This window comes from Hypoxylon fragiforme, assembly GCF_022984875.1.
Source record: "Hypoxylon fragiforme strain CBS 206.31 chromosome Unknown GGS25scaffold_8, whole genome shotgun sequence".
Taxonomy (NCBI): Eukaryota; Fungi; Ascomycota; class Sordariomycetes; order Xylariales; family Hypoxylaceae; genus Hypoxylon; species Hypoxylon fragiforme.
Window position 1 is genome coordinate 901,395 of NW_026054763.1, and position 27,724 is coordinate 929,118.

The following is a 27,724-nucleotide window of genomic DNA, read 5'->3' on the forward strand; positions in this document are numbered from 1 at the left end:
CAAGCAGTTTGCTAACCTAGGTGCTTTTGCTTTTGCTTTTTTTGTTGTTCTCGTCAAGCTGTCGCTCGCTCGCTTACCTCGACTGACTACCTTACTTACTTATACCTCCCCCCACCCTCCCTCCTTCCCCCATGCCCAACTCGTATTATCTATCGCTAATAGATATGTAGCAAGGACGTAAGTAGGTATTCTGCAAATAGTCAGTGAGTCTGCGGGGCGAGACAGTACAGTACAGTTGACTCCCCCTTTCGCTTGCTTGCTTGCTTGGTTGGTATTCAAACGGACCGCTAAAACTAGGCAAGTGCCGACATACATATGTAGGTTAGGTTATCTGTGATCGCCCACCCGCCCGCCCGCCCGCTCTTGCAGTAGCTTCCTTGGTTAGCGCTGTTTGCTTGGCTGCTGCTGGGCGTTGCTTCTTCAGCGATTGCTAGACATGTATGTGGCTAGATAGGTAGATGGGAGGTAGGTGCGTGCTCCAACACATACACATACTTGGGCGTACACATTGGTACGATGACGTTGAAAGTCGTGATTATAGTAAGCTGGGTAGTAGGGAAGTGGTTATACTATACTATCGCAAGGGTGGTGTAGGTTGTATAGGTGCCGATGTGTGGCCATGTGCTTGTGGAGCTCGTGGGTTTTGTTAACTATCTAGGTAGGTATACATACTACAGATTATGGTAAAAGAATATGATTGGTATGGGTTTACTTGGCATCATATCCTCGTAAACAATGGGAGATTAGGATCTCGCTCAGGGCGCGTAGCATAGGTAGTATTTAGTAGATATCTAACCTGTGTAGGTACGTAAACCACGCAAGAAGAGCTTTCATGAGAGCAGTATGTGTGCACGTCACCCCTGTGTCCACACACCCCTTTTATCCAAACCCACCGGGGACGGGAAACAGCCTATAAAATAGATAGGGATATAGATCGTGTGGGGAGTACTTAATAGGGAGTAAGTGGCAGATATGACTATGTAGGTTAGATACTCACAGTGATATTCTATACTGTCCACCTGCTATCTATCTACCTAACTACCTACCTACCTACCTAGTACATGCTAATCATCTTCAGGAAAGTCCCGCTTCTAGGCAAGACAAGACAAGAGGATAGCTGCAGGTAAGCGAGCTGCCACCCCCCAAGCTAAGTCATGCAGGGCGTGGCACCAGCCGAGGCTTACGTGCAGGTATCTAACCTTAGGTGGGCAATCCTTGCGTACCTATGGTATAGGAGTATTTATGTATTGATGGGAGAGCATATAAGATAGCCTACCCAGGAATCGATCTTGAAAATTATAAAAGGGACTGGGATCGGGTATCAATGCAGTCAGTCGGTCATTCAACACTCCCCCTATTCTGGACTCTCTTGCATATATACAGACAGACAGGCAGGCAGGCAGGCAGGCAGGCAGCTGCATACATATATGCGTGTGATTCAGCTGTGATCAGGATCTAGATGAGCGTATAACCATATATCGAGATTAGATGGTTGATGAGGTATAAGTTACGTCTTTGACGTTGAAGTAAGTAAGTAGGTAGGTAATACGCAAGATCAAGAATTACGAAAAGAAAAACGAGTTCAGGTCGTCTTAGTAGTCGAGTCTAGGTACTCAAACGTTGGAACTTTTGTCTCGGCTGGAATAACAGACTTGATGGGTATAGCTAAGAGTAGAGGCAAGTAGGTGTACATCTGTTCTAAGTAAGGGGGCATAAAAGACCTACCTATCTAGCCTAGGTAGGTAGGTGTCAAGCACATTCGAGTCGTCCTTATACAATATAAAAAACCACGATGGGTCTATGCTTTACGGTGTTATGTATGGATGGGAATGGGGCCTTGATTGGGTAGATACATAAGCAGTCCAGCTATTGTAGATTGGCTGGGAAAGATTCATGAATGGTCGAATGAGGCATATGGTAGCGATACTTACGACTATAACGTAGTTAGATATATAGGCACCCAGTGATCTTATAGGGGCATATATGGAACGTAGAGAAAAAGGGGGATGGGACTTGTCCAGATATTTAGAGACGGCGAACAACACCAAATCTAATAGGTTTCAACTGTGATATTAATTGTAAATACTTACATTACCCTGCCTTAACTTCATTGAACGGCTGGCCTGATTCTTGCAATTGGATCATACACTTTGCCGTATTGCTGTTTCCCCCCTAGGTACCCTTAACAAGGCGAGGCCTATTCGCTACGAAGTACGTGGAATTGACTGTTCTCCAAACGATGGGGTCATTTATTCGTTATACTTGGTTTCTTACATTTCCATCTCTTTTAGGATTACCTACTGGGGCCGAAGTAGCAAGGTTTACCATCAACTTTGGACGTGAGCTTCAAGACGCTAAAGTTATGATTGTAGATATATATAGATGAGCCCGAAGATTGTACGAGTCGTGGCTCAATGACATGAATAGGGGTAGGACTTGCAACCGCCTGTTTTTGGGCAAAAGTGCCCCGCATCGATCCCAACCACTACACTAGATGCATGGCTATGGGAAGGAGTAACAAAACAATGATATATACTAGGTATGTATATCTAGAGAGGGAGCCATAAAGGTCAGAGTGTTGGTATCGTTTCATCTATAGTTATATATCTCTTCAATATGGATGAAAGGATTCGTATCTATGATATCCTGTCTTTATAATAGGCATATATTTCAAACCTTACGAGGTGCTTTTTCTGTCTATGGGCCGACTACGAAAGAACCACCAAGTAATATTGCTGGTTCGTCAATGCTGTGATGTTCGTAGCTAACAAACAATGAGTTAGTATCACATGCATTGTAAGCCCCGATGAAGGGAGAGACCACTTCCTCGGTTCGAAGGAAAAGATAACTTACCTCAATGTCCCAACACCACCAGCCTCTAACAGGAACGCTGGACCCTCCTCGAATTTCTTATCAACCCATCTCATAGCGAAGGCTCTGAGTATGTGACCGTGTGCCACAATGAGGACATCTGCTGGCGGCAACTGTGCTGATTTGGGTTTACCTATTACAGGAGCATGCCAATTCTCTCGGATCTCCTTAATTATGCGGTCTAAACGCTGCGTAACATCTTCAGGACTCCTAATATCCACATCAGTTCTCCCCCTTTCTATGGTCTTTACTTTATCAACGCCAACATATTTGACTAGAGCCTGCAATGGCACCGTTGTGCTGATAGATATAGGAGAGGCTAAGACTTACTCTCCGCCAACGCAGCCGTCTCTCCAGATGTCCCATTTCTGATCGAAGCCCTGTTTTTTGCGAATCTCGCGGATCTCAGGGGTTGTTATGCCCTCGTAGTCACCGTAATCCCACTCGCGGATATCCTCCGTGACCTCGACCCGAGCGCTACAATGAGGGCCTACATCTGGCAATTTATCGCCATGGACTTTCCATGGTAGCGGGTCATCAATGCCAAAGTTAAGTAGCTCAAAGGTCCGTTGCGCTCGCTTCCGTGGCGACACGTATCTGGAATAAAGATTATATTAGTATCACATGCATACTCCTAAGTAGAACACATGTTAATGGATCGTAACAAGAGACCACGGCCTATGTGATCTGATCTATTCTATCATAGTGTCTAGAGGTCCCGTGTCACCTGTCCAAAGCACACAAAACCTTGACTTAAAGTAAATCAAAAATGTGAAAATACAAGTTTGAGAGGGAAGAGATAATATAAAGCAGACTAAATGAAAAGAAGATACGCAATTATAGAGCTTTTCACAGAGAAAACACCAAGTTTTGCAAGCTATGTCAAGCTGTATGATGCCTTGATAGGCAAGAGTATTTCTGACTGTCTGCTGCTTACATCCATGGATACAGGGGAGAGATCCGTGCTTATGTTGACATTTAACAAAGCTAAATAGAGAGGAACTCACATATGGGCAAGTTGCTTTGGGACAATCAATCGGTCATCCCCTACGAGAGCGCGACCTGTCGCCTTGACTCGCTTCTCACCATTGGCTGTCAGCGGTATATCAGTGACACCTGTATGTTTCCCACTCAGAGACCACTCCGTCTCGCCGTGACGGACGAGGAATACCCGAGGGGTTGTCATGGCGTTCAACCGATCAGGGCTGAACTTCGAGCCAAATTTAGGTAGGTAGGCACCTAACGTATGATTATACCGTCGTGATTGGCGCTGTGATAGAGAACGGTTGACAATGGAGTCCTAGTCTATTAATAAGACACTTTGGAAGCACAGCGAGCCACGGATATCACCCGGCAAATAGGTCCGCGGGGTGTTCTATCTACTGTGGCACAGCAGAAATATAGACCCCCCAAGAATCTAACGTCCGTTCTGATACTTAGATTCCAACTGCTAACCAATTTGGGTAGAGAGGTCTGGCTAGTGGGATGAACCCTTGAACCCCTCGAACCCCTCGAACCCCTCGAAGAGATCGAAGACACTGAAAAGATGTATGACGCTAGATGTAGGTACCGTGTATCTAAATAAGAACTGTCTCAAATTTGGAAGTAAGTATGCTAGTTTGAAGGGTGGAGACAAAGAAGAATCAAGTATGAAACTTCAACTATTTGGCTTATTTTTTTAAATGTTTTTTTAAGGGAAAGGAAAGAGTTCTACGATCGAACGAATGGGAAGGATATTCTTATAATAAATGAAAGTAAAAAAAAAAAGAAAGAAGGTCCTTAGTCATCGATGATGTCCCTTCCCGATATTACAGGTCGCTTACTAAAGGCCTTATCCCTGCCCATCGTTGGTACCACTAAAAAACGCAGAATCCATGAAATCGGCAACGGCGCCGACTTTTTTGCTTCCGAACTCGAGCTCCAACCTTGGCCCACTACACCTTCCACACATACCACAACCACCACAACCACCACAACCACCAACACCACCAACACCACCAACACCACCAACACCACCAACACCACCAAACCAAAAGGCTCCCGTGATCTACAAATCAAATTACCCCAAGTACCCAAATCAGTTGTCCTTCGCGCCAAGGAAGGAATCACCTCCCCGTCGTTACTTGCTCTACGTCCAATCAGTCGCGCCAGCTCCTTCAACAGCAGCTCGAGCTCCAGCAGCAGCAGCCGGAATAGTTTCGGAAGCAAGAACAGCAGCAGCATTGCCCAAAGCGGCAGAGGACACACCCGATCCCAGTCCGAACCCTCTTGTCATGACGTATCGCGCCGACGATCCCCAAGCAAGAAGCGACAGGCAAGTCAGCTCTGCTGGAGAGAGTACTGGGGGTGAAAAGGATTAGAAGGAAGGGGGAAAAAAAAAGGGAAAGGTTGGATATCTGCAGTGCCTATCATGGCACCACCACCCCGACCCCCACCGTCGCCCCGAGCACAATCGCGGATACCCCGATCCCGAAGAGCCAAAGCGCCCATAATACCCACACCCACGCCCCTCTCCGCTTTACCCACCAGCAGCCGCAACAACAGCAGCAGCAAGTTCCCTCACCCCCCTTCCGCACCACGGCCTGGGGCCTACAAGCTCCCCACCCTAAAACGCGTGATCTACACCGGCGCCTTCGCAGCCGTCGCCGTCGTCGGCGCCATCTACGGCGCCGGTCTAAAGGCGCAGAAGGAGTACCAAGAGGAGAAGCAGCAGGTGGTCGAGGCCAGCTACGAGGACCGCATCGAGTACCTCGAGCAGCGGCGCGCCATGCTCGTCACCCAGAAGATGCCGCTTGAGCGGCGGCTGAGGGAGCTGAGGGAGAGGATGCGGATGGAGGAGATGAGGGAGGTTAAGGAGGGTAGTAGTAGCGGTGGTGAGGGTAATGTCGCGGCTGGTGGGGAGAAGTGAAGGCATTGTTACTAGTGCTGGAACACGTTTACGGTGATGCCTTCGAGGATTGGTTAAGCAGCTAAAAAGGCTGCTGAGAAGTCACCTGTCAAAGCTAGGTAAGCTCCATTTGAGCATGTCTTGATGTGGGGTTTATTACGAACGGCTACACGGGTCAGATCTACGAATACTCATTTTGAGACAAGCTACGAGCATTGCGGGTCTTGGATGGATGTACATGTTGCGCCTACTTGGACATCATTACAAACCCGGTCAATCTCAGATATGATCGAGATACAAATGACAGGCAGGAGTTTTAAAATCTCCCAGTAGTTAGTCGTACGAGTGAGATAAGGGATGGAACATACTAGGGTAGAGTCGAAGCAAATCATAGGCATCGTGGGTCCATCCTTATATAGAAAGACACTAGAACCTAGAGATCCGTGGCGCTCAATTATCTTTTACGTTACCGAATCAGATTGGAGATGTCAATGCACAATGTAGCATACAACTTGCTAGGTAGGTACCTAGATAGGTACTTTGTAGAGAACATTATGAATTGGGCTACATTAGCATAACTTCATTTTCCCAACCGTTGTTGTTCCCTATCGAATAAACGTGACTCTAATGTCAGCCCTGTAAACCTACTCGCCATGCACTCAAACGCCCGTATGCGATACTGTAATCCCGTATCCTCGCCATTAGTCCATCGTACCCTCAGCAGAAGGCAGGGGGATGGCGCGGTAAAGTAATATCAAAGCCGAGTGCGACTCGCCACCTCCTGCCAACGCCTCAATCTTGTCGGATGTCACCTCCGAGACCTTGTCGTCGTTAAACCACCACCACTTGCCGTCCTCTTCCTTTCGCTTACCAGTCTTTACATCAACCGGGGCCGTCTTCTTGACATAGGCCGTGTAGTGGCCACTGTCTGCGCTAGCACCCTGGTGCGTAACGACACCTCTGAGCTCGTACAGGCCCGATTGGTTCGCGCCGTCGTCGTTGGCCAAGTCCGGGTTGATAAGTGCATGCAGTTCCTTCTTAGATGCGAGCAGCGCAGCATCGCGTTCGGCGTCGATCTCGGCATCTGTCTTATAAGTTTCTGTCATCTCTACGTCGCCATTTGCCTTCTTCTCGTCCTTCTTCTTGCCTTTCCCGCCAGGAGCATCTTCTTCGGGCTCTTCGCCAGCCGCGTTGCGCTTACGGCGTTTTCGTGCGCGCTCGATATCCTCTTCGTCCTTTCGGACTTCCCGAACCTTGTCCCGGACAGGAACGAGCGCTCCCTTTAGCTTGTCGTCGCAGAACTCGACGAGGTCCAACTCGTGGGGGAAGGTTACTTTTCGCATGATCTTGGCCTTCTTCTGGGTTTCTCGTTTCCAGAAGAAGCGAACGAAATGTACGGTGAGATACTTAGGTAAGCGAGAGATCTTGGAGGTCTTGGTATACATAGTGTCAATACCGAGAACTTCGGATCGCTTCTCCAGCTTCTCACTCAAGCCATTTGCAATGCCGTCCCGCAGATGATTCGTGTTTGAGTCGATGTGGCAGTTCAGTTTGAGGAATTTGTCTTTCGAAACCACGGCCTTCTCTCCCTCGCGGGCTGCGGGCTCATCACACACAAGTTCAGAGGTGAATTCGCCTGCCATGTACTTATCAATAAATGAAGCATCACCAGAATCCGGGGCATCCTTCACTCGCAGATTTTGTCGCAACTGGCTAACAATCTGAGACCAGGCCTCCTCGGCATCTTGTTGAGCATAGCCTTCACCAGTTCGGGAGCGCTCGGCGAATTGGGGAAAGGCCCTGCGGAGAGCGGCAAGAAATGCGAGCGGGTTATAAGCTTCCTGAGTCTCGGACATGTACTTGTAAAGATCACGGAGCTGTCTGGTCAGGTCTAACTGGGGCATGACACCAGTAGCACCAGCTCTTGGGGGTTCGTACTTGACCAGAGCATTGTTTAGCTCCGGGATAGCACGCAGAGCTTGTAGTGTGGAGTTGAGATAGCAGGTATTGCCAAGGTTGGTCAGGCCAGCAGGTATAGCTCCCTCCTGCTGAGCAGCCTCAGCCTCGGTCATGTCCTCAAGAAACTTGATCTTCTCCTTTGGCCGGGAAAGTACTTCCTTTCCATTCTTCTCAGGTGTACCCAGCATCATCAACTGTTGGCCAGATTTCAAGGCGAACTTGCTCATAGGAGTATCATCCTTCAGTTGGCCACCCTTGATCAAGATCTTCTGACGCGCGGGCTCTACGCCGGTGAGACTGTAAAGTTGAAACTTGAAGATCTCACCGGTGGATTCGGTATCGACCTCCACATTGTACTTGGTGCCTTGATGCTTGACGACGACTATATCGAGCAAGGACAGGTTAGCGGAGGTGGCTTGTAATGGAGATCTGAAGCTTTGACAGCTTTGAATGCTTACCCGGTATTGTCGCCATGTTGTAAAACCAACAATATTATATTCACAATATTCTTTTGAATTATGGGTAATGTTGTTGTTAATTGTTGTGGTGGAAGAGATAAATAGAATGTGAGGTAAGGCAACGACTAGAGTTAGAACGTTGTGGTAATGGAGATGATTTTGTTACCAGGCAAACTCGTCGTGCGTCACCCAATAATTGATGGATGGGTAGGTAGGTAGGACCTGGTAGGTATGGATGGATAAGATGGATGGATGGATGGATGGATGGATGGATGCGATTTATTCCTGCCCAGGTTGTGTAAGCCTTGTAACTAACCGATGCCTAAGTGGGACTTACATCTCATATAAGGTTATTACTGATGATTAATCTTCACAACACAAGAATACCCCCTATAAATTCATACTTATACCTTAGATACCCCACATTCAACTCTAAGGAGCACCTACCTATCTACTAGTAGTACATAGTTAATAACTAGCAGGTGCATACCATCATCAGGCTGCGTCCGTGTGCTACAGATTACGGTTTGCCGACTGCTTCTTCCTCACCTCCCCTCCAAACACATACACACGCACACACGCCCATTGAAGCAAGACAATCCTCAAGGGACGGGACTGCTCTACGCACCATGGTATTGATAATTCCTGACTCACTATTATTTGATTATAATTATGTAGAATACCAAACGTAGCTTTGCTAACTCGAAATGTCAAATAGTCTCAATCACTCCGCCCTTACCTTCAATGCGTGCGAAGCACTCTGACTGCCGCTCTTTGCCTCTCCAACTTCGCCTCCCAGACTTCTGAGCGCCATAATGTCCCCGAAATCGAAGCCCAAACATCCCCCGAGGTTCTACTCAACCCCCTGGTAATCGCCCGAAACGAAAACGAGAAGGTCTTGATCGAGCCCAGCATCAACAGCGTACGAATCAGTATCAAGATTAAGCAGGCCGACGAGATTGAGAACATCCTCGTCCACAAGTTCACCCGTTTCCTTACCCAGCGAGCAGAAGCCTTCTTTATCCTCAGGAGGAAGCCGATCAAGGGCTACGATATCTCCTTCTTAATAACAAACTTCCACACCGAGGAGATGTTGAAGCACAAGTTGGTGGACTTCATTATTCAATTCATGGAAGAGGTCGACAAGGAAATCTCAGAGATGAAGCTATTCGTATGGTGCCCCTTACCCCACAATTTGATCGTAGACTAATTGTGCCCAGTTGAACGCACGAGCAAGATTCGTAGCCGAGTCTTTCTTAACACCCGTAAGTCCTTTCGTCCCTATCTCAAAATATTACTGCTGACATGATATTCTAGTTTGACTAAGTGAAATTTACATACGGGATAGAATGTTGGGGTTCCTCCTAGTTGATGAAGAGAAGATGAAGGCATGAACTATGAATCTGCTGTTCATAGAAATGCATGAATTAACATACCCAAAACATCCGCCGGCGAGACCGCACAGACAAGTAGTGCACCCTGGTGATACGCTTTACTTAGACACATAAAATGATAGCAATCAATGGATTTTAGGTTAGGATTTTATTTGATTTGCTTAACCAATCTATGCTCTTTCTACGGGGAGAGGGATCGTTTAAGATTGGTTGATCTCAGCAGTGTTGCCATTAACAGATTCGGATGCTACCTTCCTTTCTTCCTTATGAACCTTACTTTAGACATTTGTATCCTACCGCAATTTCACCTGGAAATGTCTTTGTTCCACTAGAGTTATAGTAATCTCGTTAGTTCATCACGATCTCATACGGGTTGAGTAGTGCTCCCGCATGTTCCATTCCATTGGTTAGCTCCTACGGTAGTATAAATGAAGCTTCTTAAGCACCATCAAATGTCTGAGAGCTCTGAATTATATTTACCTACCTATCTAATAAAGGAAAAAGAAAACAACTGTTAGGAATCTACTCATTGAGGATGTTGTAATGGGGATTCCAACCCGAAACCAAAAAGGAGAATATGAACAATGTTGAGTCAACCAGTCAATTTCCGATCTGTCTTGTCTTGTCTTGAAAGTATTCTTACTCTTCATAAATTCCTCCAGCCATTGTATGAGCACGTCTAGATTCGTTACCACATATCCAAAGGCAGAGCCAAAAACATCATTCGTATATTCCGATATCCGGTAATCAATGGCAACCTATGAGAATCAGACGTCCGTTCTTACTTGGCTCAGCGTGGCAACAACTATAACAGGCTATTCTCTGCTAACAGCATATTTGGTTGGCAAGAAGGCTCACTAGTGTTGCCGTAGGGCTGAGTATGGGATGGCCTCGATGATCCGCCGCCATATCATACTTCTCGTGATCCTTAAAATACTTCGTACCATACGCACAGAGCACCATGGTCCTTCCGGAAGTTTCCGGATAACATCTAGGATTCTGTTCGGCACGGTCATAGGTGCACGGTCGCGGCTTGTGTTGTAAAGTATTATTAAGACTCAGTGTAGCATGGCTAACTCTAAGCACATTGGGCTGGTGCCCGCTTTGAATTGCTGAACTATCTCAAATGTAGGAGACCTTCGATCATCCATGGCGGGGAATATCTTAACACTACCTAGGTACTAGAAACTCGAGCTCAAAGTCAAGTAGGTAGTAGGTAGGTAGGCATCGATACACGGGGGTTAATTTCGAGGCGGCGATGAAGTTATAGGTCCTATCGGAAGCAAAGTAATCATGCTAGATTATGTTCACTCAGGTATTTCGCTGCTTCAACTCCTCTATACCCGTCTTGGTCTCTGTGTGCTCTGTTTTCAGATCCTGATGCTTGATGCACGAGCTCGTCACCAGTGAAACGGCCGCTATGGCGGTGTACATGATGAACATGTTCCTCAGACTCCACGCAAAAGCATCCTCCACCGCCTGGCGCTGAGCCGCGTCGTGGATAGTCTGTACAATTCCCACATTAGCCGCTGCTTTATCTCCCGACAAGGCCTCGAGGACGGATTCGCTAAGGCCAGCAGCGGCAAGAGATGGGTGGCGGCCAGCCATGCTATTCTGGAACACGACGCCGCCAATTACGATGGACAATGATGTAGCTACGTTTCGAATGAAACCTAGAGTTGCCGTGGCTGACGAAGTGTCAGCCTGACTGACGGTATTCTGGATGGCAATCGTAGGTGTTTGGAATAGAAGCGCAGTGCCGATGCCCCCAATGATCTCAAATCCAATTATTTTGCCAATGGATGTGTCGGTTCCGAAATTAATGTACAGTCCTGTTCCTAAAGTCATAAGAGCTGCCCCAATCCAAATAAACTCAGTGTAACGGGCTGTTTTATGGATCAATATGCCGACAATAACATCGGTAGCTGCCTCCGTCGCCATCATAGGAACAATGAGAGTACCGCTGCGAACCGGTGAGGCCTGCTTGACGCTTTGGAAGTATAGCGGCAGATAATATTCTATCCCGATGGACACCATACTATGCGTGAAAGCGACAAGGTAGGTTGCGTTGTTAGACCGGGTCTTGAACGTATCAAGCGGCATCAAGGGGTATTTGGCTAGACGTATCTCGCTGAAGAGAAAGAAACTGATCATAACCATGCCAAAGACGATTAGACAAATGACTTTTGGGCTACTCCAGGGAAATATAGCCCCACCAAAATCCAGACCGAGGAGGAGTAGAAGCGTAACTGCTAGTATGGAGATAGTGCCGAACCAATCTACAGCCATAACACCTTCGATTAGCTTTGTGTGAGGATTATGCACATCTAGGAAGAGAAGTAGACATAGGAAGGCCATCCCGCAAACAGGGAGGTTAATCCAAAAGCACCATTGCCAGCTCACAAGTTCCGTGAGCGCTCCTCCGATTAGAGGCCCGGCAGATCCGGCGAGAGCCCACACTACTCCTAGTAAGCCTATATAGAGAGACCGATTTCGAACACTGAAGAGATCGGAAATTGTGATGGCCACCATCTGCATTAGTCCGCCACCAGCTGTGCCTTGCAATGCTCGCGCGGCAATCAACATGGACATGTTTATGCTTAGGGCGGCAATCATACTAGCGATAGCAAATATCCCGACGGCACCTAAAAGAGCAGGCTTACGACCCCATATGTCACTGAATCGAGCCCAGATAGGCCCAGCTGCTGCATTGGCTAGTAGGTACGCACCGCCAATCCAGACATACCCCGAAGCCGAATGCAGAGACGCCGAGATAGTGGGGATGGCGGTTGCTACGATGGTTTGATCAAGAGCAGCTACAAAGAGCACGAGCTAAAGGGGGCTATCAGCTAAAGGGTTGCCGCTGTGGTTTTAAATAGGATAAATATTGTACATATAATGAGGCCAATATGGCGAACATGCGCGGCTTTGTGCGAACTTTAGGAGCATCGAGTATCTCAAGCGACTCAACAGGTGGCTCAGTTGGCAACGCGGCATCCGCCATAAGAGGCTTGGCAGGTGTAATGTCGCCCATGATCATGCAATTTTGAATGCTATTTAATCGTGTCTTTAATTGAAGATAAATCGATGGGAAGTTGCGTGACAGATGAGGGAAAAGGGAAGAAATAAATAGGCACCAATGTATTGAATATTTAAGGCTGACATTGAAGGTACTAGGTACTTAGTACATGCCGGTACCGAGTAACTACTAGGTACTAACTAACTACCTCTTTCCTCTTGTAAATTATCTCGACGGCCAATCATGAATTAAAAAAATTACCCCAGCTAATGTCCTTGCGCCTTCCGAGGCAAGACATGGCACCATGCATGGCGGGTACGCCCTTCCCGCCTTCCCTAAGATCCACCCCACTAATTCCCAAATCGGGTACCTGCCCAATTCGGACAAACATCTCACGATCCACCAACAACCATGCCCCACCCAATGATTGCGCGCCCACCTTGACGATATCTGTACATAGATCAGTATGAGATGAAAACCCCAAGGTCAAACCCAGCATGTTAGTCTCTAATATCTAGCCCATATTTTTTGGGTTGAAAGTATCTTCAGTCGTTGAAATCTACTCTCAATACATTTATTTCCTTCTAATCGAAAGGTATCAGCCCCAAATAGGGGTTCATTATTGGAATCTCGCATTTGCTAACTTGACATCGGCGAACATCTAGGTCAGCCTTTTTGGCCTAGATGTAAATACATTCTAAAAGATTCAAGAGCCCTCCCATAAGTATTCAGTAACCTTAGAATGTTTATATCGTGAAGCTACACTATCAATACCGTCGTTAACAGTACTTGCCCTCGGTCGCATAGGCATTGACAAGATATACTATCTACAAGGCAATGATCTGTACATTCTTCTAGTTAGTCCCGCAAGAAATTTGTTGTCAGAAGGAGAACATTGAGGATCAAAATTCAAAGGAAAAGGCCGGTTTTCTTCACGAAGTAAAGAACCTTTCGTCCAAAGAACAACGTACAGATATCAAGACCCGGGTTCAGCAACACCGCCACTTCCAGAAGTAGGCGTTGCACTTATATCATTCCATAATATTTGAAGCTTTTTCAGATGCGGGCATCATGTTAGCACCATCTCTTAGGTCCCAGCGACGAATTTCAGAAGCTATTACCAAAAATACAAGACAGAATCCCAACGACGTCATTTCATATAGCACCTCGGATCATACCCAAGAGATTCTTAAATTGGCTCCCTTAAGGAAATAATATATGTATCTGATCATATCATAGAAGAAACAAGCAGGCCATTTGAGACCAGTTACAATACAGAGAACTTGAAACTTCCTATAAATTAGTACTCTATAATTTGATGCTTCTCTATTACAAGATTACAACAAATTATCTGCCTGATTTTCACTCTTCACCACGTCCTAATGGTCTTACTTTGAAGCCTAAGAAATAGGAAATCATCTAAAATCCCCTCGGGCTACAATGATTTCTTTGAGGTCAAAAGGTGTCCTATGATACCTAATGTTCGCATATGAGTTTGTGGTGGTTCAATTAGATATAGATATGACTTATTCTGCGCTCAAGAAGAGGATGATTCATCAGTGATCTAGAAGCGCATCTGGCATCCACAGAAAGAGCCATCCTGATCGAATTCCAAGATAGTGGAAGTGGAGGAATAAGAGCCACGAGGTATCATCAACGCCCAAAGGCAGCCATTCAATTGCCTTGGCATAAGAAGATAGGAGGCAGCGGATATATTATTATATTTGCCTACCAATATCTCAGATAACACCCCACGCCTAATCATTCGCCTTAACTAACCCCAAAATATTCGAATAGAGAGACATCGCCAGAGTTTCCGCTCCAGGTAAAAAAAAAAAAACTTTTGTAATTTTAGGTAGAAAGGGAACGCCCTGTTGCTTCTGTGGGGTTGGTACCTAGGTACTCAAATAAATTTTCCAATGATATTGTACACACAACATGATCCTGAAGGGATCTTAACAATGGCAGCAACGTTTGCGATGAAATTTGCCGGAAAACTGGGTTGAAACTAGTTTCCATCACAATACTATTTCCTACTTCAAATCCAAACTATATGACAACGAAGGCCGCGGCTTGTGCGTAGTAAAAGAATAAGTAATATAACGACAGATTTATGAATATGAGGCGCACCGCGGCATCACATGGTATTATAATTCTACGGGTTCAGCCATCTATTTGTCTAGCAGAGGGTAGGAATAATTATTCTTGAGGTATTCTCGATTAGTCTCGTCCAAGATAGTTATCCAGAGGAGGTATTTGGTTTTGTGTAGGTGGTGTACTACTAGGTAGTCATTCGTGCCTGATGGCAGTTCTGGCAACTGGTTTGTACCTAGGTATAAGTATTCTGATATGAATATAGCAATATTTGGTATCTAATACAACGCATCTACCGTGTGAAATGGATTGATGCCTGGATGCCTTATTTGTAGCTGCAAGTTTCCTACAAGCTTCCATTTATCCGCAACACTCTAGTACCTACGTACTTACAAAATTAACCTTACATATCCATTTTCGACAACATCCCATTCAGCAGCTAATGGGGAATTACCCATTTATGTCCTCTTCTTCATACCTTATTTCAATAAGTTAAACCTCTTCGGACCCACTCACTATCCAGGCATCTCCAAAGCTCCCTCAACTCTTGATCAGGTTGGGTACTTTGGTCAAGTACAGAAAACAGCCAATAGGTAATTCCACCAGCATCCGAACTTTGCATTTACACCATCTCCATCCTTTCCTCCCATAGTTATTTATTCCTTATTCCTCATTCTAACTTCTCGGCCTTGACCATCAAGAATCAACCCCAATCTTCGCACGGCTTCTGAAGCCCTTTCCCTCTTCTACACTCGCCAGAGTATTTCCTCACAGACACCACTACTTAATTGATCATTTTCAGTTCCTGAACAGCCTTTAATTTATAGATCTCTGCAACATATCGCGAACAACAGAGAATTCACCAACTTGATAAGTCCCAAAGAGCTGTCCCTGGTCAAATTATCTAGGTAATTAGAGCACGGTTCATCGTCTTCCTCGCTTCCTATTATTTCTATAGCAACAGTACATTTGGAAATGTCCGCCAACTGACTTGGATCACAGTGCCCAAAAACTCGTCACCCACCAAGGTATATTCAGGTGGTACATTCAGGTACGTACTGCCACTCCCCTTAAATAAAAGGCATCTACCTACCTACCCAATATCGTTCATTGGTCCTCATTATTTCATCCACTCTTTTCTTCAAACAAACTTTTCCTTCCTTCCTTTTTACAAAACAATCTAACCTCTTATCTCGATAGTCAACTGAGCTCACTCGCACAAGTATCTAGGTCACTCGTGCCTGCTCTTGATTAGGTATGTAACAATTTTCTCTTCCTTTATCACCTCCAACATCTTCAACGCATTCAATCCTCAGATTTTGCGAACTCATATATCTATTTCTTTCTTTGAATTCCTCTAGACTTTCACAGCCCAGTTACATACTTGGGAAGAGGCTAGCAAGGAGGAATCTCAAATCAATCGTCATTTTCCTTAGAGTCGTTCATACAATACCTACTAGGCGCCTTCCAACTTCACTTCTACCCTTTCCTCATCCCTCATCTCCCCTCCTGCCACTTCGCCGTGCCCCAGCAAGAAAATAATAACGAAAATTCCATTCTGCATTCTGCCAGCTGACACGTGCTGGTACTTTGGTACTTTGGTTACCAGATATCATACAATTCCTAAGGTACCTACACGGAACCGTGCTCGTTCTTTTCCAAGTCCAAGACGCACAGTACACTTCCTAAACCACTCCCATTACAACAATCTATTCCGTCGCGCCTTCTTCCCGTCCTCTTTCCCTCATTTTCCGATTTTCACATTATCTTTCCATTCTTTCCCCATTCTTTCCCAGACCTAACATCTTTTCTTTCCTCTTTAAATTAGACGATCATCCTATCATAGCATCCAACCTCCTTGGTAAGTACTAGGGATTTCATATGATTACATCAACACATACACATATATTTACATACCATACTCTTATGTGTACGAATGTGTGAAGGCCCGACCTTCTTTCTACCTGGTTGCCTTGTCTTCTCTTTCACATATTGCACAGTCAACTCAGATTGATACTTGTTAGCATGCTCATCCATCAACCCCAACACCAGCACTTATTAATTTTTTCGCTCGCGCACACAAAGGTTAATAATATTATCAGTTATACTTGATGGTCACTAACTTCATATCTATGAAAAGGCTATTTACTTCCACACTGGACTTCGTTTACCTTTAGTTTATCACGCTTTGATATCGCTATAACTATTTGACTACATCATATAGCTATGGCTTATCGCATGACTGGACCAGCCCCGGAGCTTGCTATACCTCCACGTACACGATGGGTTAACTCCAAGCTTCGTCGAAGCAGCGGAGCTTCATTTTCGTCGGTCGACAATGACAATCATGGAGGTGCTTCTTTGAGAGACAACTCCAAGACAATTATTTTTGATCGACCTCATACGCCCAAGAACAACCAGCAGCCGGGTAGATTCACCGGTACTAGCTATGGCAACTACGACAACATTGCCAATCCTAGCCAGCAGCACATGGCTTCACCTGGTGACATTCCTAGCGAGACAACTCCGCACAGTAATATGGTAAGTAACCCCTCCATACGCACTGAACAAACTTTCCATGCTAACAAGTGTCATCGATAGTCGCCAATTGTCAACCATCTCATCGATACGTATATCAGCGGCCAGGCTTCTAACGCCGCTGATAATGAGCTGTTTCTACGATCTCCTGGAACACCGGGTCAAGACACAATGTCACCTACAGTCTTCTTGAGCCCTAGTGCATGGATCTCCCCTCAAGGACGAAGTGATAGCAGCACTTTGCAAGCCATTGATACGCAGTTCCTTGTCGACGGTATCTGGGGTGACCATATGCGACGAGAGGCTAAGAGAGCCAATGATGCGATGAATTCTCATAGCAAAGGACTCGGTAATGTCACCATGGGCCAAAAAGAGCGCAATGGCGAATACGGAACAAGCTCAACGTCTCACCAAGTTTTCGGAACAGGCCAACAGAATGTCGACCAATATGCTCCGAGCAGCAATGGTCAAGCTGATACTACCCAGAGAATCCACCGCCCAAGTAGACGAGACAGCCTCGCTAGAAGTGCTCGAGCTATGCAGCCTATTCCTGAGTACACAGAACTTAGCCCGGTGTCAGTCGCCAAGAGCTCCTCAGCTGGCTCGATCGTTCCACCTACTCCATCTCGTGCCCATACAACCGGCATGAGCCCCCAATATTCTCGACAAACGCAATCTACTGGACTGATTGTCACGAGACCTGATCTTGGGCCATTGCCCTTCGAGCCCGTTCCAATTTACGTCCAGGAAGCTCGCTCTCAGTGGCTCAACCTATTGACGGGAGTTGATGGCCACCCCTCTCCGCAGTATATTGCCATTCCTCTTTACATGCCGTTTAAGAACCCAAGTCGGGACATCATTCATACCAACTATGGCGTCGTGAAGATTACCAATGTAAGTTGCTCACTTATTTAGCATTTCTTTGTACATTCAAGACTTTTTGAGTGAATCCTAACAATCTCTTCTCTTAGATCCCCTACAATGTTTCCCGCGCTGAAATACTTGCCTTCCTCGGCCGCAGTGCTCGTCTCGCTCCCGACAGGGACGAGCCTATCCATATTGTTATGGACCGCATTAACAGTAAGACCAACGACTGCTACGTTGAGTTTGAGTCGCTTGACCATGCTGTTGCTGCCGTGAACAAGCACACCATTGCGGCAAAGAATAACGACCCCCAGCAGCGCATCGGAGGCCGCAATGTTTATTTGTCGGTTTCCAGCCAAGGCAGCCTCATGAAGGCTTTGTTCCCCATCGCTAAGGGTGTTGATTGGCGAATGAGACCCTATGCAATTACTCTTGATTCCCGATTCAGCTGGGAAAACTTCAAGTGCTTTGTATCGGCAGAAGAACTAACGATGCTATCCAAGCATATTGAATATCCCGACCGCGTAAGATTATTCTTCCCACCCCCCCTTCTGCATTAATCTCCTCTGGAGCATCCCCTTGCTGACATTTTCTTTTTGCAGACTTCATTCGCAAACAAGTGCCCCGAGCGAGGATACGAATCTATGATCAGCATCCTCAAGAAGATGCCTTGGTTCATGCCTGAATGGATCACTGTCAAGGAGCGCCACATGATCTACGAAACCACGCTGAAGTTGATCAGCATTTTGAAGACCGATCTTGAGGAGAAGCCGGGTCAGATCCGTAAGACCCCTCAGCTGCTGAACCGACTTGTCAATGCAGCCATGACTTGCCCGGGCTTCACTGTCAATCAAAAAGACAACATCGGTTTTGTTATGAACCTTGACGAGAGCGACTTGTATCGCTTTGGGCTACCACGATTGCCCCATATGTGGGCACACCAATACTCCATCTGCACCAAGGCCAATGCTCCCGCCGATGTCATTGAGGTATGCTATGCCCCTACTGCTATTTCTTTACTCATTTGAGCTTTTGCTAACGATGACCCAATAGTACTACATTGCTCTCATTCGCGAAGAGACCAATCGCGTTGTCAGCAGCTTAGGCATCAATCGCCGACAACAGTTGCAAATCGAACAAGATCAGACCTCCGACTATTGGGGTTACTTCTGGTGCGAAGTGGGCTACCCTACTGGCCCAAGCTTTGACAACCTGTCTCTCGCTCGTCTTGCCGAGCTTGAGTGGACTGCTATGGAGCGGATCCTCCATCGGGCTATAGAGGGAGGTCCTACTCCCGTCTACTAGCTCAAGAAGGCTAGCTGGAGTGCTCTCCGTTGGGCGGCGGATTAGAGCTTCCGCATATAAGATCTCGAAAAGACCGAGATGAAAAATCGAGAACGGTACACGGATTTCCCAAGATACAAGATTTTAGGCCAATACCGACTCCGAGGCCTCGATTTACCGAAGACTAAACAAACTGAAGATGATATTTGCTCTCTTCTAGACGACATTTAGCCTTGTCTCTTTTGCTGTACTTACATTGCTTGCTTGCATTGCGTATTTTTTTGCTTTTTTACTGCGTCCAGCCTCGAACGCTTTAACGCCTTTCTGGTCAACAGCTTTTATGACCAACAGCCTTACGCCCAACACCTTGGCATCATACACCAGTTCTCCCCGCACCGATACGGGTTGAGGAGGACAAACTGTACAACACACAGTGGAATTGGAATGAAGAGAAGCGTTCTCTCATCATACCACGAAATGGTAGGAATCTAGCGAGATATCCCACCCGAGCTGATAGAATACGCAATGCCCGGCAATACCATGCCGGATCTTCATGCCCTATATGGCAAGCAACTATCCAACTTGCAAAATTCTCTCCAACGAGACTGCAAATGAGGTAGTTCCGATACAATGTAACGATAGGTAGCTAAGTTAAATCAGAGCTCTATATGTACAAACAGGTTTCCCTCATGCATGTGCTTCTTATTTCTTTTGTGATTTATATATGTGCCAGATCCTGTAAGTGTGTATTCAAAATATAGCCACCGTAAGAGTTATGTAGGAATCAGGTGCTGTCACGTTGAGCATATGTTGCGATGTTGAGATGATATGTTGAGATGTGGTGATGATACTACCTAGTAATGTTGTAGTTCAATTTTGAGCCCCTATATATCACGTGATGGAAAGACTTCGGATGATAAGATGAAGTTGAATTTTAGCTAGCCGGGTCCGTAACTCCCCACATTAGTCAGCCGGAGTGGCGATACGTCAGTTAAATCGAACTTCCCCGCTTAAGTTTAATGTTTGGGGGTTGAGTGCCATGTATGTATGTACTACATACGAAGTATTAGGTACAATACATGTACATCAACAGTACCTAATTAATGTATTGTACAAATACCTAGTACACCCCACTTCCACCTGCAATGTTTGGGATCCCCACCTAGAATGGAACTTTCCACCGCCAACGACGAACTAAATATTTCCTTCCCCTCCTCCAACCCTTCTGCCCGTTTAACCATCATAACTTTTGGCCTGAGATCACACCATTACGCGCGCTCCCAACTCAATTCTCCCTAATCCTATGAACTTCGGAGATAGAAACTTCTCTATCCCTCCTTCTTTCTTTAATTCTCTCCATTGACATCATTATCTTGTCTGTCTACGGAGCTGTACGGGGCGGAAGCCTCTCACGCGATCGCGAATACACAGAGTACCAGGAGCAACAAAAACAACCGCCAAAACGGCGCCTACCGAGCAACAGCAGGTCTCCGCGGCTAGCGGGGGCGCAGTGTCACCACCACCCAAATCACCGACTCAGACATCCGCAATGCCAACCACAAACTCTCCCCGCGGAATGGCTGGCCTAACCCGGCCCATCATGCAGTCCATGCCCGACACACGTCAACAATCATTCGATGAGATCTATGGCCCACCCGAGAACTTCCTCGAGATAGAGGTATGGGTCTTTCCTTGAGTGCGAACGCAAGCCAGCAAATCAATGCTACCATTCTTTTTCATCGTCGTTCTGTCTTTTGGGGGACGCTACGCGACGCGATAACCTAGCCATTTTACAACGAAATAGACAGATTGGGCAATAATAGGCATCTAATCGGGTGATAGGTCCGCAATCCACGCACTCATGGCACTTCGCGCAACATGTATACAGACTACGAGATCGTATGCCGGACCAACATCCCAGCTTTCAAGCTGCGTCAGTCAACAGTGCGGCGCCGGTACAGCGATTTCGAGTACTTCCGCGATATACTTGAGCGCGAGAGCGCCCGCGTCACCATACCTCCACTTCCTGGGAAAGTCTTCACGAACCGCTTCTCCGACGACGTTATCGAGGGCCGTCGCGCCGGGCTCGAGAAGTTCCTCAAGATTGTCGTAGGACACCCGCTCCTTCAGACCGGGAGCAAGGTCCTAGCAGCATTCGTGCAGGGTGAGTAATTTAGACTCCACCCTTTCTTTACTTAAATATGGTTTTGCTCCGCTTGGCTCCCATTGTGTGATATGGCGAAATGTAAATAGCCCACCTCTCCCTGAGGATAGCTCCGGACGAGTTATGTGTTTACGCGGAAAGAGCTAAATTCAGGGCACTCCTGCACGGCTTTCGAGATACTGTGTTGAGCCACATAAAAATAATTCAGCTGACTTGCTTCTACAGACCCTAATTGGGACCGCAACGCCTGGTGACTGCGTCTCTTCGACTCGTTCACGAACAACAACGGGTCGCAGATACCCGGCGGCCGTCGTACGCCTCGAAAGTTAAAAAAACGGCCACCGAAACAGCTTATAGGAACCCATTTGCAAAGGGTAGCGTCAAAACGGAGCAGCTGGGAGACTGAAACGACTTTACGATGCTAATGATCAAGGAGGCACTTGAGGGACTACCTTACTTTGGTGAAATGAGATTGGACAAGGAGGGAATATTACGCGTAAAATTATCTCATGGCACTCACATGAGTATCCCTGCTACTGAAGGCCCCACACGCACATGATGGTTAAGAAACAGGCTATGGAAAACGGCGAGAAAAGGGAGCAGGTAAATCTCATCAATCTCATCAATCTTATCGATGCTATTACGATTTCTCTTTTTGCGTTTTCATAATCGCCCCTGGCTATACCTACCCATATCGATCCCTACGAAGGCAACCAGCTTCCTTCTCAAAGCCTGTAAATTGCAGGCGCTGTACAGTCGACTTTTGTACTTCTTTTCTTGCCCCCTTTTTATGTACATCCATATTAAAATCAAACATACCTACTTAATCGTGTTGTCTAGCTTGTCACTAAACTAATGACACCAGAGTTCATTCGACAGCACTCAATGTGTCATCAAGATATCCTTTTCCTACCTCATTACCATCCTTCATGCCTCGTAAATCACAAGAAGGGATATCACATCTCATTTACTAGTCGCTTTTTGACTAGGAATTGTAGGAAATGGAAAAGGAATGACTGGACATGGCACAATAGCCCGATGAAACATCATTTCGGAAGAGAAGGCGAGAAAGGGTCGGAATTTGGGATGGCTGGCAAGCCTCATGTGACTTTGAGTACTCGACTGTTTGGTAGTTAACGCTTGGATTTCCGATTACTTTAGTTTTTACAGAGCCATTTCGTTAAAGTATCAATACGAGCATACGCATTCGTAGAACTAATGATGTCGGTATCTATTTCGTTTTAATGTAAGGCGAATCCTTTGATGCCCAATTTTATGGAATTTAATAACGGATCTTATTTATAAAAACAAGTTGTAAAATAAAAACCTGGATAATATTGTCATTTCAACTCCGTTTTCCAAAGTTGCAAGCATTCGTATCAAGAATATTCGCGGTCAAAAGTTGGTTGCGGTATACTTACCCATACTATGCGGCTCTAAGGCCAGTGCGGTCTTAGCACCCGTGACACTCTCAACCTCAATCCAACCATCTCAGATCCCCCACCAACCCCCCCCCCCCCTTTCCTAAAAATGGCAGCATCCCTCCCCTACCACGAACCCTCCATCACCGAAATCCTAACCCTCTCGTCATTCCTACTAGCCCTCAATGCAGTCAACGCATTCCTCGACAAGACGCTCTACTGCGGACTGGTGGGCCAGGTCCTGCTCGGCGTCGCGTGGGGCACGCCCGGGGGCGGGTGGCTCTCTGCTGACGTGGAGCGCGCGGTCGTGCAGCTCGGGTATGTTGGGTTGGTGTTGATTGTTTTCGAAGGTGTGTAGTACGCCCCTCACTCACCCACCCACTCACCCACACATACATACATACATACATACATACATACATACATACATTGCGTAGGCAGGGCTGACCGCGAGCGAGAGCAAACAGGCGGTCTCTCCTCCTCCCTCTCCCGCATGCAGTCCAACCTGCCGCTCTCCGTCTGCGTGGCGCTAACCGGCGTCGCCGCGCCTCTCGGCCTCTCCTTCGCCTTGCTCGGCCCCAGGCTGCTCGGCGCATCCCCCGTGCAGGCGTTTGCTGCGGGCGCGGCGCTGTGCTCGACGAGCCTGGGGACGACGTTTACGGTGCTCGGGACCAGCGGGCTGGTGGGTACGCGGCTGGGGAGCGTGTTGACGACGGCGGCGATGCTGGATGATGTTGTGGGGCTGGTTATGGTGCAGGTTGTTGCTAGTTTGGGAGGAGGAGGAGGAGGAGGAGGAGGATCTTTCGAGGCGGTGACGGTGGTCCGCCCTGTGTTGGTTTCGGCTGCGTTTGCGGTTGTGGTGCCGCTGGCGTGTCGTTGTGTCTTGCGCCCTGCTATGAAGTACCTGACTCCAATGTGTGTCGAGGAGAAGAAGACGCGAAGGGCCTCGTCGCTGCCGTTGTTACGGGAGAGGCATGTCGCATTTGTGGTTCACACGTGTCTCCTTCTTGCCCTGGTGGTTGGTGCTAGTTACGCGGGCGCTTCGGTACTTTTGGCGGCTTATCTCGCGGGTATCACGATCGCGTGGTGGGATGCAGAGGTAGAGGCTGTCGGACCGAGCTCGAGCTCGAGCCCGAGCCCGACTGTGGTGGTAGATAATAGTGAACCTACGGGGGAAACAACCGCAGATTCTAGAAGAACGCTTTCTACGACTGCATCTCCGGAGCGGGAACCAGGTTCGGATGGTGATGATGCCAACGCTTTAGAAACGGATTCTGCAACAAGGCAAACCAGAGGTGGCGAGAGCAGGATCACGGGAGCTTTAGTCTATGAACATTACTATTCGCAGACTGTTGAGCATATCCTGAAGCCCTTCTTTTTCGTAAGCTATTCATTCATTCATTCATTCATTCATTCATTCATTCATATATCCATCCATTCATCTACACACCTCAATCTTTCTTCCCGGCTAACCAACTCAGGCATCCATCGGCTTCTCGATCCCTGTATCCCAGATGTTCTCCGCATCCATCCTCTGGCGCGGCATCGTCTACACCATCCTCATGATAATCGGCAAGCTGGTCTGCGGGGCGTGGCTGGTGCGATTTCCCATATCCCTAAGCACAGCCGGGAAAGGGGTAACCACTCGGTATCACGCTTTCCTATCCATGATTCGGAGGCGCGGTTCGGCTAGCAATAAACAGCAAGAGAGGGTCGAGAATGTCAATACCGATGACAGACGAGATGATACGAGGGAGGAAGCACAGCAGCCACCACCACCACCTCAGCCAAGCGCTCCAACAACACAACCCCCAATCCCACCCGCAAAGCCACTATCCCTCTACCCAGCCGGTATCCTTTCATTCGCAATGGTAGCGCGGGGCGAGATCGGCTTCCTAATCTCCGCCATCGCAGAAAGCCACGGGATCTTCCGGAGCGCGTCCGAGAAGCAGCAGCAGCAGCAGCAGCAGCAGGAAGGGGGCTCGGAAACAACAACAGCAGCAACCTCGGAGCTCTTTTTGATAGTCACGTGGGCGATAGTGCTGTGTACCATTGTAGGGCCGGTTTGTGTCGGGCTGTTGGTTAAGAGGATTAAGAGGCTTGAAGGGAGGAGAGGAGAGGCTGTAGGCGGCGACGGCCGGAATGTCCTGGGTGTTTGGGGGGTAAGCTAGGCAGAGAGGGCACGATTACTGCGTGGTAGACACATACATAGCTGGTACATATATGTATAGGTACCTACGTACTACGGTCACAGTATATGCGATTCCGCAGAGTGGTCATTTCAAGTTTCGTCCTATTCTCCTTTTCTCGTACTACGTACAGTAATTCATCCCATCTGCCACGCACTTTTTTCTTCCCTATTTTCCTGAACTCCGGGAATGCCATATGCTTTGGCCAACAGATCGTGACTACCAATCATACCTCATGTATATCTGCGATTGAGTCAACTGCCCTATACTAGTAGGTAGTCAGCTGATCAGCCGCCCCCGACCAAATTTCAGGGTAAGTTCTCTTTCTCTCCGACCACTTGGTCACCCATTTCTTCATATGGTACATTTCCTTGTTCATTTTACTTTGATATACAATACCAGTGGTGGGATTCTGTTCCCTACACAATGAGTGTGTTGGTGTGTAGGTTTGTGCATCGATAGAAACTGGTAATAGGAGTTGGGTAGTTCCTTTGAAAGCTCGCAGAGCTCTCTCAATGGTACATGGATGCGTGACCAGTATCAAATGCACCGTCTATAACGAAGCAGGTTATTTGTGGCAGTAAGCCACCTCCCAAATGCCACACACTCGCAGTACCGGTATGATCACGGTCATGGTAGACACATTCATCCCACCTCCTTTCCAGTTTTCTCACCGTTTATAACGACCCGAGTCATCTGGGAAGGAGATGTGGTTACATGGGCTAGAATCCTCTAGCTCTTTGTGCTGAGAAGTTTGAGTATGCCCTCGTACATGCCAAACATGATGGCAGCTGAGGGAATTGTGCGCATAAGGTGAGGAGTTAAGCCGCCATATAGACCGACGAAACCCTCCTCCTTCCAGACGAGCTTAAAGCACTGTACAAGCCCCGTATACTTAGGTCTCCCGTCTCCTACCGGTGCTTGTCTTAGACGGGTCCTCGCAACCTATAGTCCAACTTGTTAGTATTCTCCTCTACATGATAACCTTTCCAGCTCCAAGTCCAGACCCCCTGTTGATGAATTACTCACCTCATGTGGATATGTCAAAATAGCTGCCAGCCCCTTGGCAGCACCGGCGCCCATGAAATTGCCTGTCCAGTCAACCGTGTGGTCCCACCAGTCCTTCACCTTTCCGCTCTGCACAATGTGTTCCTCACGTAATCGCAGCTGGCGCTTGAGCTCCTCGTACATCATCCATTGCAGCGTGCTTTCAGTAACGCCGAGGTAGCTTGCGCTGAGGCCCTTGAAGAAGCCACGGGGCCCTTCATCTCGCAGCACCTGGCGAATGCAGTCCCAACTATTACGATAGCGGCGCGCGCTCACATCGCCCTTCTTCTCGGCATTGTTCTTGTCGAGCTGTAATCGCGTCTTGATAAGCCAAATCGGATTTGTGGCCGTTCCTGTCGCAATCCCTGCCGTTACCGCACTGATGAGGTGTATTCCTGGGTTATCCGGAGATGCGCCCGTCCACTGCGAATAGGCTCGCTTGCCCGTTCCGTATACATAGAATGTGATGCTTCGCGCCGGTATTACTCCCAACAAATTGGGCCCCAGGCCTTTGAACAGGGCGCGCGAACCTTCTATGCGATGTACGTCGCGAAGGATCTGAAATGTTTCTTGTAGGTGATAAGTGGCAGTGCGCCATGGGCCAAGTCGCGCCATGCCCGTCGCTTCTCGCGCAGCTCGGAGTTGGGCCTGGTAGAAGTCGGACTGAAGTCGAGTTTTCAAAACGTCGAGAGGAGCAGTCAGGATGGCGGCGGTCATGCCTCCCACGCTGAAAGAGTAGCAGTGGTTAGCGCAAAACTCGAGAGACGTTGTGATGACTTTAGCAGGAATGGTAGCGGACGTACCCTCCAGCAACTAGATGTGGCCAGGACTTGGAAAAGGGTGATGGTTTGGTCACCGAGACTTCCGGAGTTGCGAGACCTAGCTCCCGCGATTGTGGGAGAGGCGACTGCTGTGGCTCGGGCATTGTGCCCTTGCGACGTTCCTTGGCGTTGTTCATTGTGTATGCTGCATGGGATGGCGACTGAGCCATGGTTGCTGGTTATGGAGATCACAGCTAATGATGGCTTGGTAAGTGTGGTAGTATGGTAGTGTGGTAGGTGTGTAGATTAGATTAGATACGGAGCACAGAGGCAATTTTGATCAGATCTAAGCTATCGTGACTCCATCAATTGAATGAAAATGCCAAAGAACAATACCAAGTTTGGTGAAAAGCCAAATGGTTCTTGTCAAATTATGTGATCGAGTTTGAAAATTGTAAAAATGGATTGCATGTGGTAAAGTGACGACGTCAAAGACTGTGTGTAATTACTTTTTGACTTTTTTATTTTAAACTTTTTTCCCACTTCACTGTTTAAATTTTTGAATTTTATATTTTTTTAATGGGGACCTACTTATCTATGCGGCGCCACATTTACATGTGGTCTTCTTATCCCGCTGTCTTGTCGCGCCAAAATTTTAGCGCGCTGAGTAGTTACTACTAACTTACTAGGTAGCACTGTGTAGTGTGTACCTATGTATTGTACATGGAGCATGAAGCATGGAGCATGGAGCATGGAGCATGGAAATTTATTAAG

General features: G+C 47.3%; 10 protein-coding genes across 10 annotated transcripts; 6 read left to right on the forward strand and 4 right to left on the reverse strand.

Moving 5' to 3' along the window:
* Window positions 1-2,228: 2,228 nt before the first annotated feature.
* On the reverse strand, window positions 2,229-4,637 carry GGS25DRAFT_502842 (phosphoglycerate mutase-like protein). The gene is made up of 4 exons (XM_049262037.1): window positions 3,879-4,637; window positions 3,202-3,468; window positions 2,854-3,081; window positions 2,229-2,764 (listed from the first exon to the last, which is right to left on the reverse strand). The coding sequence occupies exons 1-4, from the start codon at window positions 4,055-4,057 to the stop codon at window positions 2,698-2,700; spliced, it is 741 nt and encodes a 246-aa protein (XP_049113752.1). The 5' UTR covers window positions 4,058-4,637; the 3' UTR covers window positions 2,229-2,697.
* Window positions 4,638-4,641: 4 nt separating this feature from the next.
* GGS25DRAFT_407446 (uncharacterized protein) lies at window positions 4,642-5,383 on the forward strand. The gene has a single exon (XM_049258471.1). The coding sequence runs from the start codon at window positions 4,661-4,663 to the stop codon at window positions 5,219-5,221; it is 561 nt and encodes a 186-aa protein (XP_049113753.1). The 5' UTR covers window positions 4,642-4,660; the 3' UTR covers window positions 5,222-5,383.
* Window positions 4,642-5,842, forward strand: GGS25DRAFT_407486 (uncharacterized protein). Its single transcript, XM_049258472.1, has 2 exons — window positions 4,642-5,054; window positions 5,129-5,842. The coding sequence occupies exon 2, from the start codon at window positions 5,282-5,284 to the stop codon at window positions 5,777-5,779; it is 498 nt and encodes a 165-aa protein (XP_049113754.1). The 5' UTR covers window positions 4,642-5,054; window positions 5,129-5,281; the 3' UTR covers window positions 5,780-5,842.
* A 465-nt stretch (window positions 5,843-6,307) lies between these two features.
* Window positions 6,308-8,275, reverse strand: GGS25DRAFT_407443 (cysteine proteinase). The gene is made up of 2 exons (XM_049258470.1): window positions 8,176-8,275; window positions 6,308-8,099 (listed from the first exon to the last, which is right to left on the reverse strand). Exons 1-2 carry the CDS (start codon window positions 8,189-8,191, stop codon window positions 6,460-6,462), a joined length of 1,656 nt encoding a protein of 551 aa, XP_049113755.1. The 5' UTR covers window positions 8,192-8,275; the 3' UTR covers window positions 6,308-6,459.
* Window positions 8,276-8,600: 325 nt separating this feature from the next.
* GGS25DRAFT_502849 (ARP23 complex 20 kDa subunit) lies at window positions 8,601-9,968 on the forward strand. The gene is made up of 4 exons (XM_049262038.1): window positions 8,601-8,807; window positions 8,894-9,346; window positions 9,396-9,440; window positions 9,493-9,968. The coding sequence occupies exons 1-4, from the start codon at window positions 8,805-8,807 to the stop codon at window positions 9,499-9,501; spliced, it is 510 nt and encodes a 169-aa protein (XP_049113756.1). The 5' UTR covers window positions 8,601-8,804; the 3' UTR covers window positions 9,502-9,968.
* Window positions 9,969-10,880: 912 nt separating this feature from the next.
* Window positions 10,881-12,603, reverse strand: GGS25DRAFT_515445 (major facilitator superfamily domain-containing protein; the record flags this gene model as incomplete). The annotated part of the gene is made up of 2 exons (XM_049263083.1): window positions 10,881-12,401; window positions 12,463-12,603. 2 exons carry the CDS (start codon window positions 12,601-12,603, stop codon window positions 10,881-10,883), a joined length of 1,662 nt encoding a protein of 553 aa, XP_049113757.1.
* A 4,305-nt stretch (window positions 12,604-16,908) lies between these two features.
* On the forward strand, window positions 16,909-19,389 carry GGS25DRAFT_524467 (uncharacterized protein; the record flags this gene model as incomplete). Its single annotated transcript, XM_049264612.1, has 5 exons — window positions 16,909-17,223; window positions 17,284-18,114; window positions 18,192-18,608; window positions 18,687-19,073; window positions 19,138-19,389. 5 exons carry the CDS (start codon window positions 16,909-16,911, stop codon window positions 19,387-19,389), a joined length of 2,202 nt encoding a protein of 733 aa, XP_049113758.1.
* Window positions 19,390-20,423: 1,034 nt separating this feature from the next.
* Window positions 20,424-21,779, forward strand: GGS25DRAFT_502854 (Phox-like protein). The gene is made up of 2 exons (XM_049262039.1): window positions 20,424-21,046; window positions 21,211-21,779. Exons 1-2 carry the CDS (start codon window positions 20,918-20,920, stop codon window positions 21,538-21,540), a joined length of 459 nt encoding a protein of 152 aa, XP_049113759.1. The 5' UTR covers window positions 20,424-20,917; the 3' UTR covers window positions 21,541-21,779.
* A 1,253-nt stretch (window positions 21,780-23,032) lies between these two features.
* GGS25DRAFT_502858 (Sodium/hydrogen exchanger family-domain-containing protein) lies at window positions 23,033-25,217 on the forward strand. The gene is made up of 3 exons (XM_049262040.1): window positions 23,033-23,303; window positions 23,421-24,334; window positions 24,435-25,217. The coding sequence occupies exons 1-3, from the start codon at window positions 23,063-23,065 to the stop codon at window positions 25,122-25,124; spliced, it is 1,845 nt and encodes a 614-aa protein (XP_049113760.1). The 5' UTR covers window positions 23,033-23,062; the 3' UTR covers window positions 25,125-25,217.
* GGS25DRAFT_502860 (mitochondrial carrier) lies at window positions 25,218-27,532 on the reverse strand. Its single transcript, XM_049262041.1, has 3 exons — window positions 26,993-27,532; window positions 26,172-26,916; window positions 25,218-26,087 (listed from the first exon to the last, which is right to left on the reverse strand). Exons 1-3 carry the CDS (start codon window positions 27,178-27,180, stop codon window positions 25,875-25,877), a joined length of 1,146 nt encoding a protein of 381 aa, XP_049113761.1. The 5' UTR covers window positions 27,181-27,532; the 3' UTR covers window positions 25,218-25,874.
* Between the last annotated feature and the right edge of the window lie 192 nt (window positions 27,533-27,724).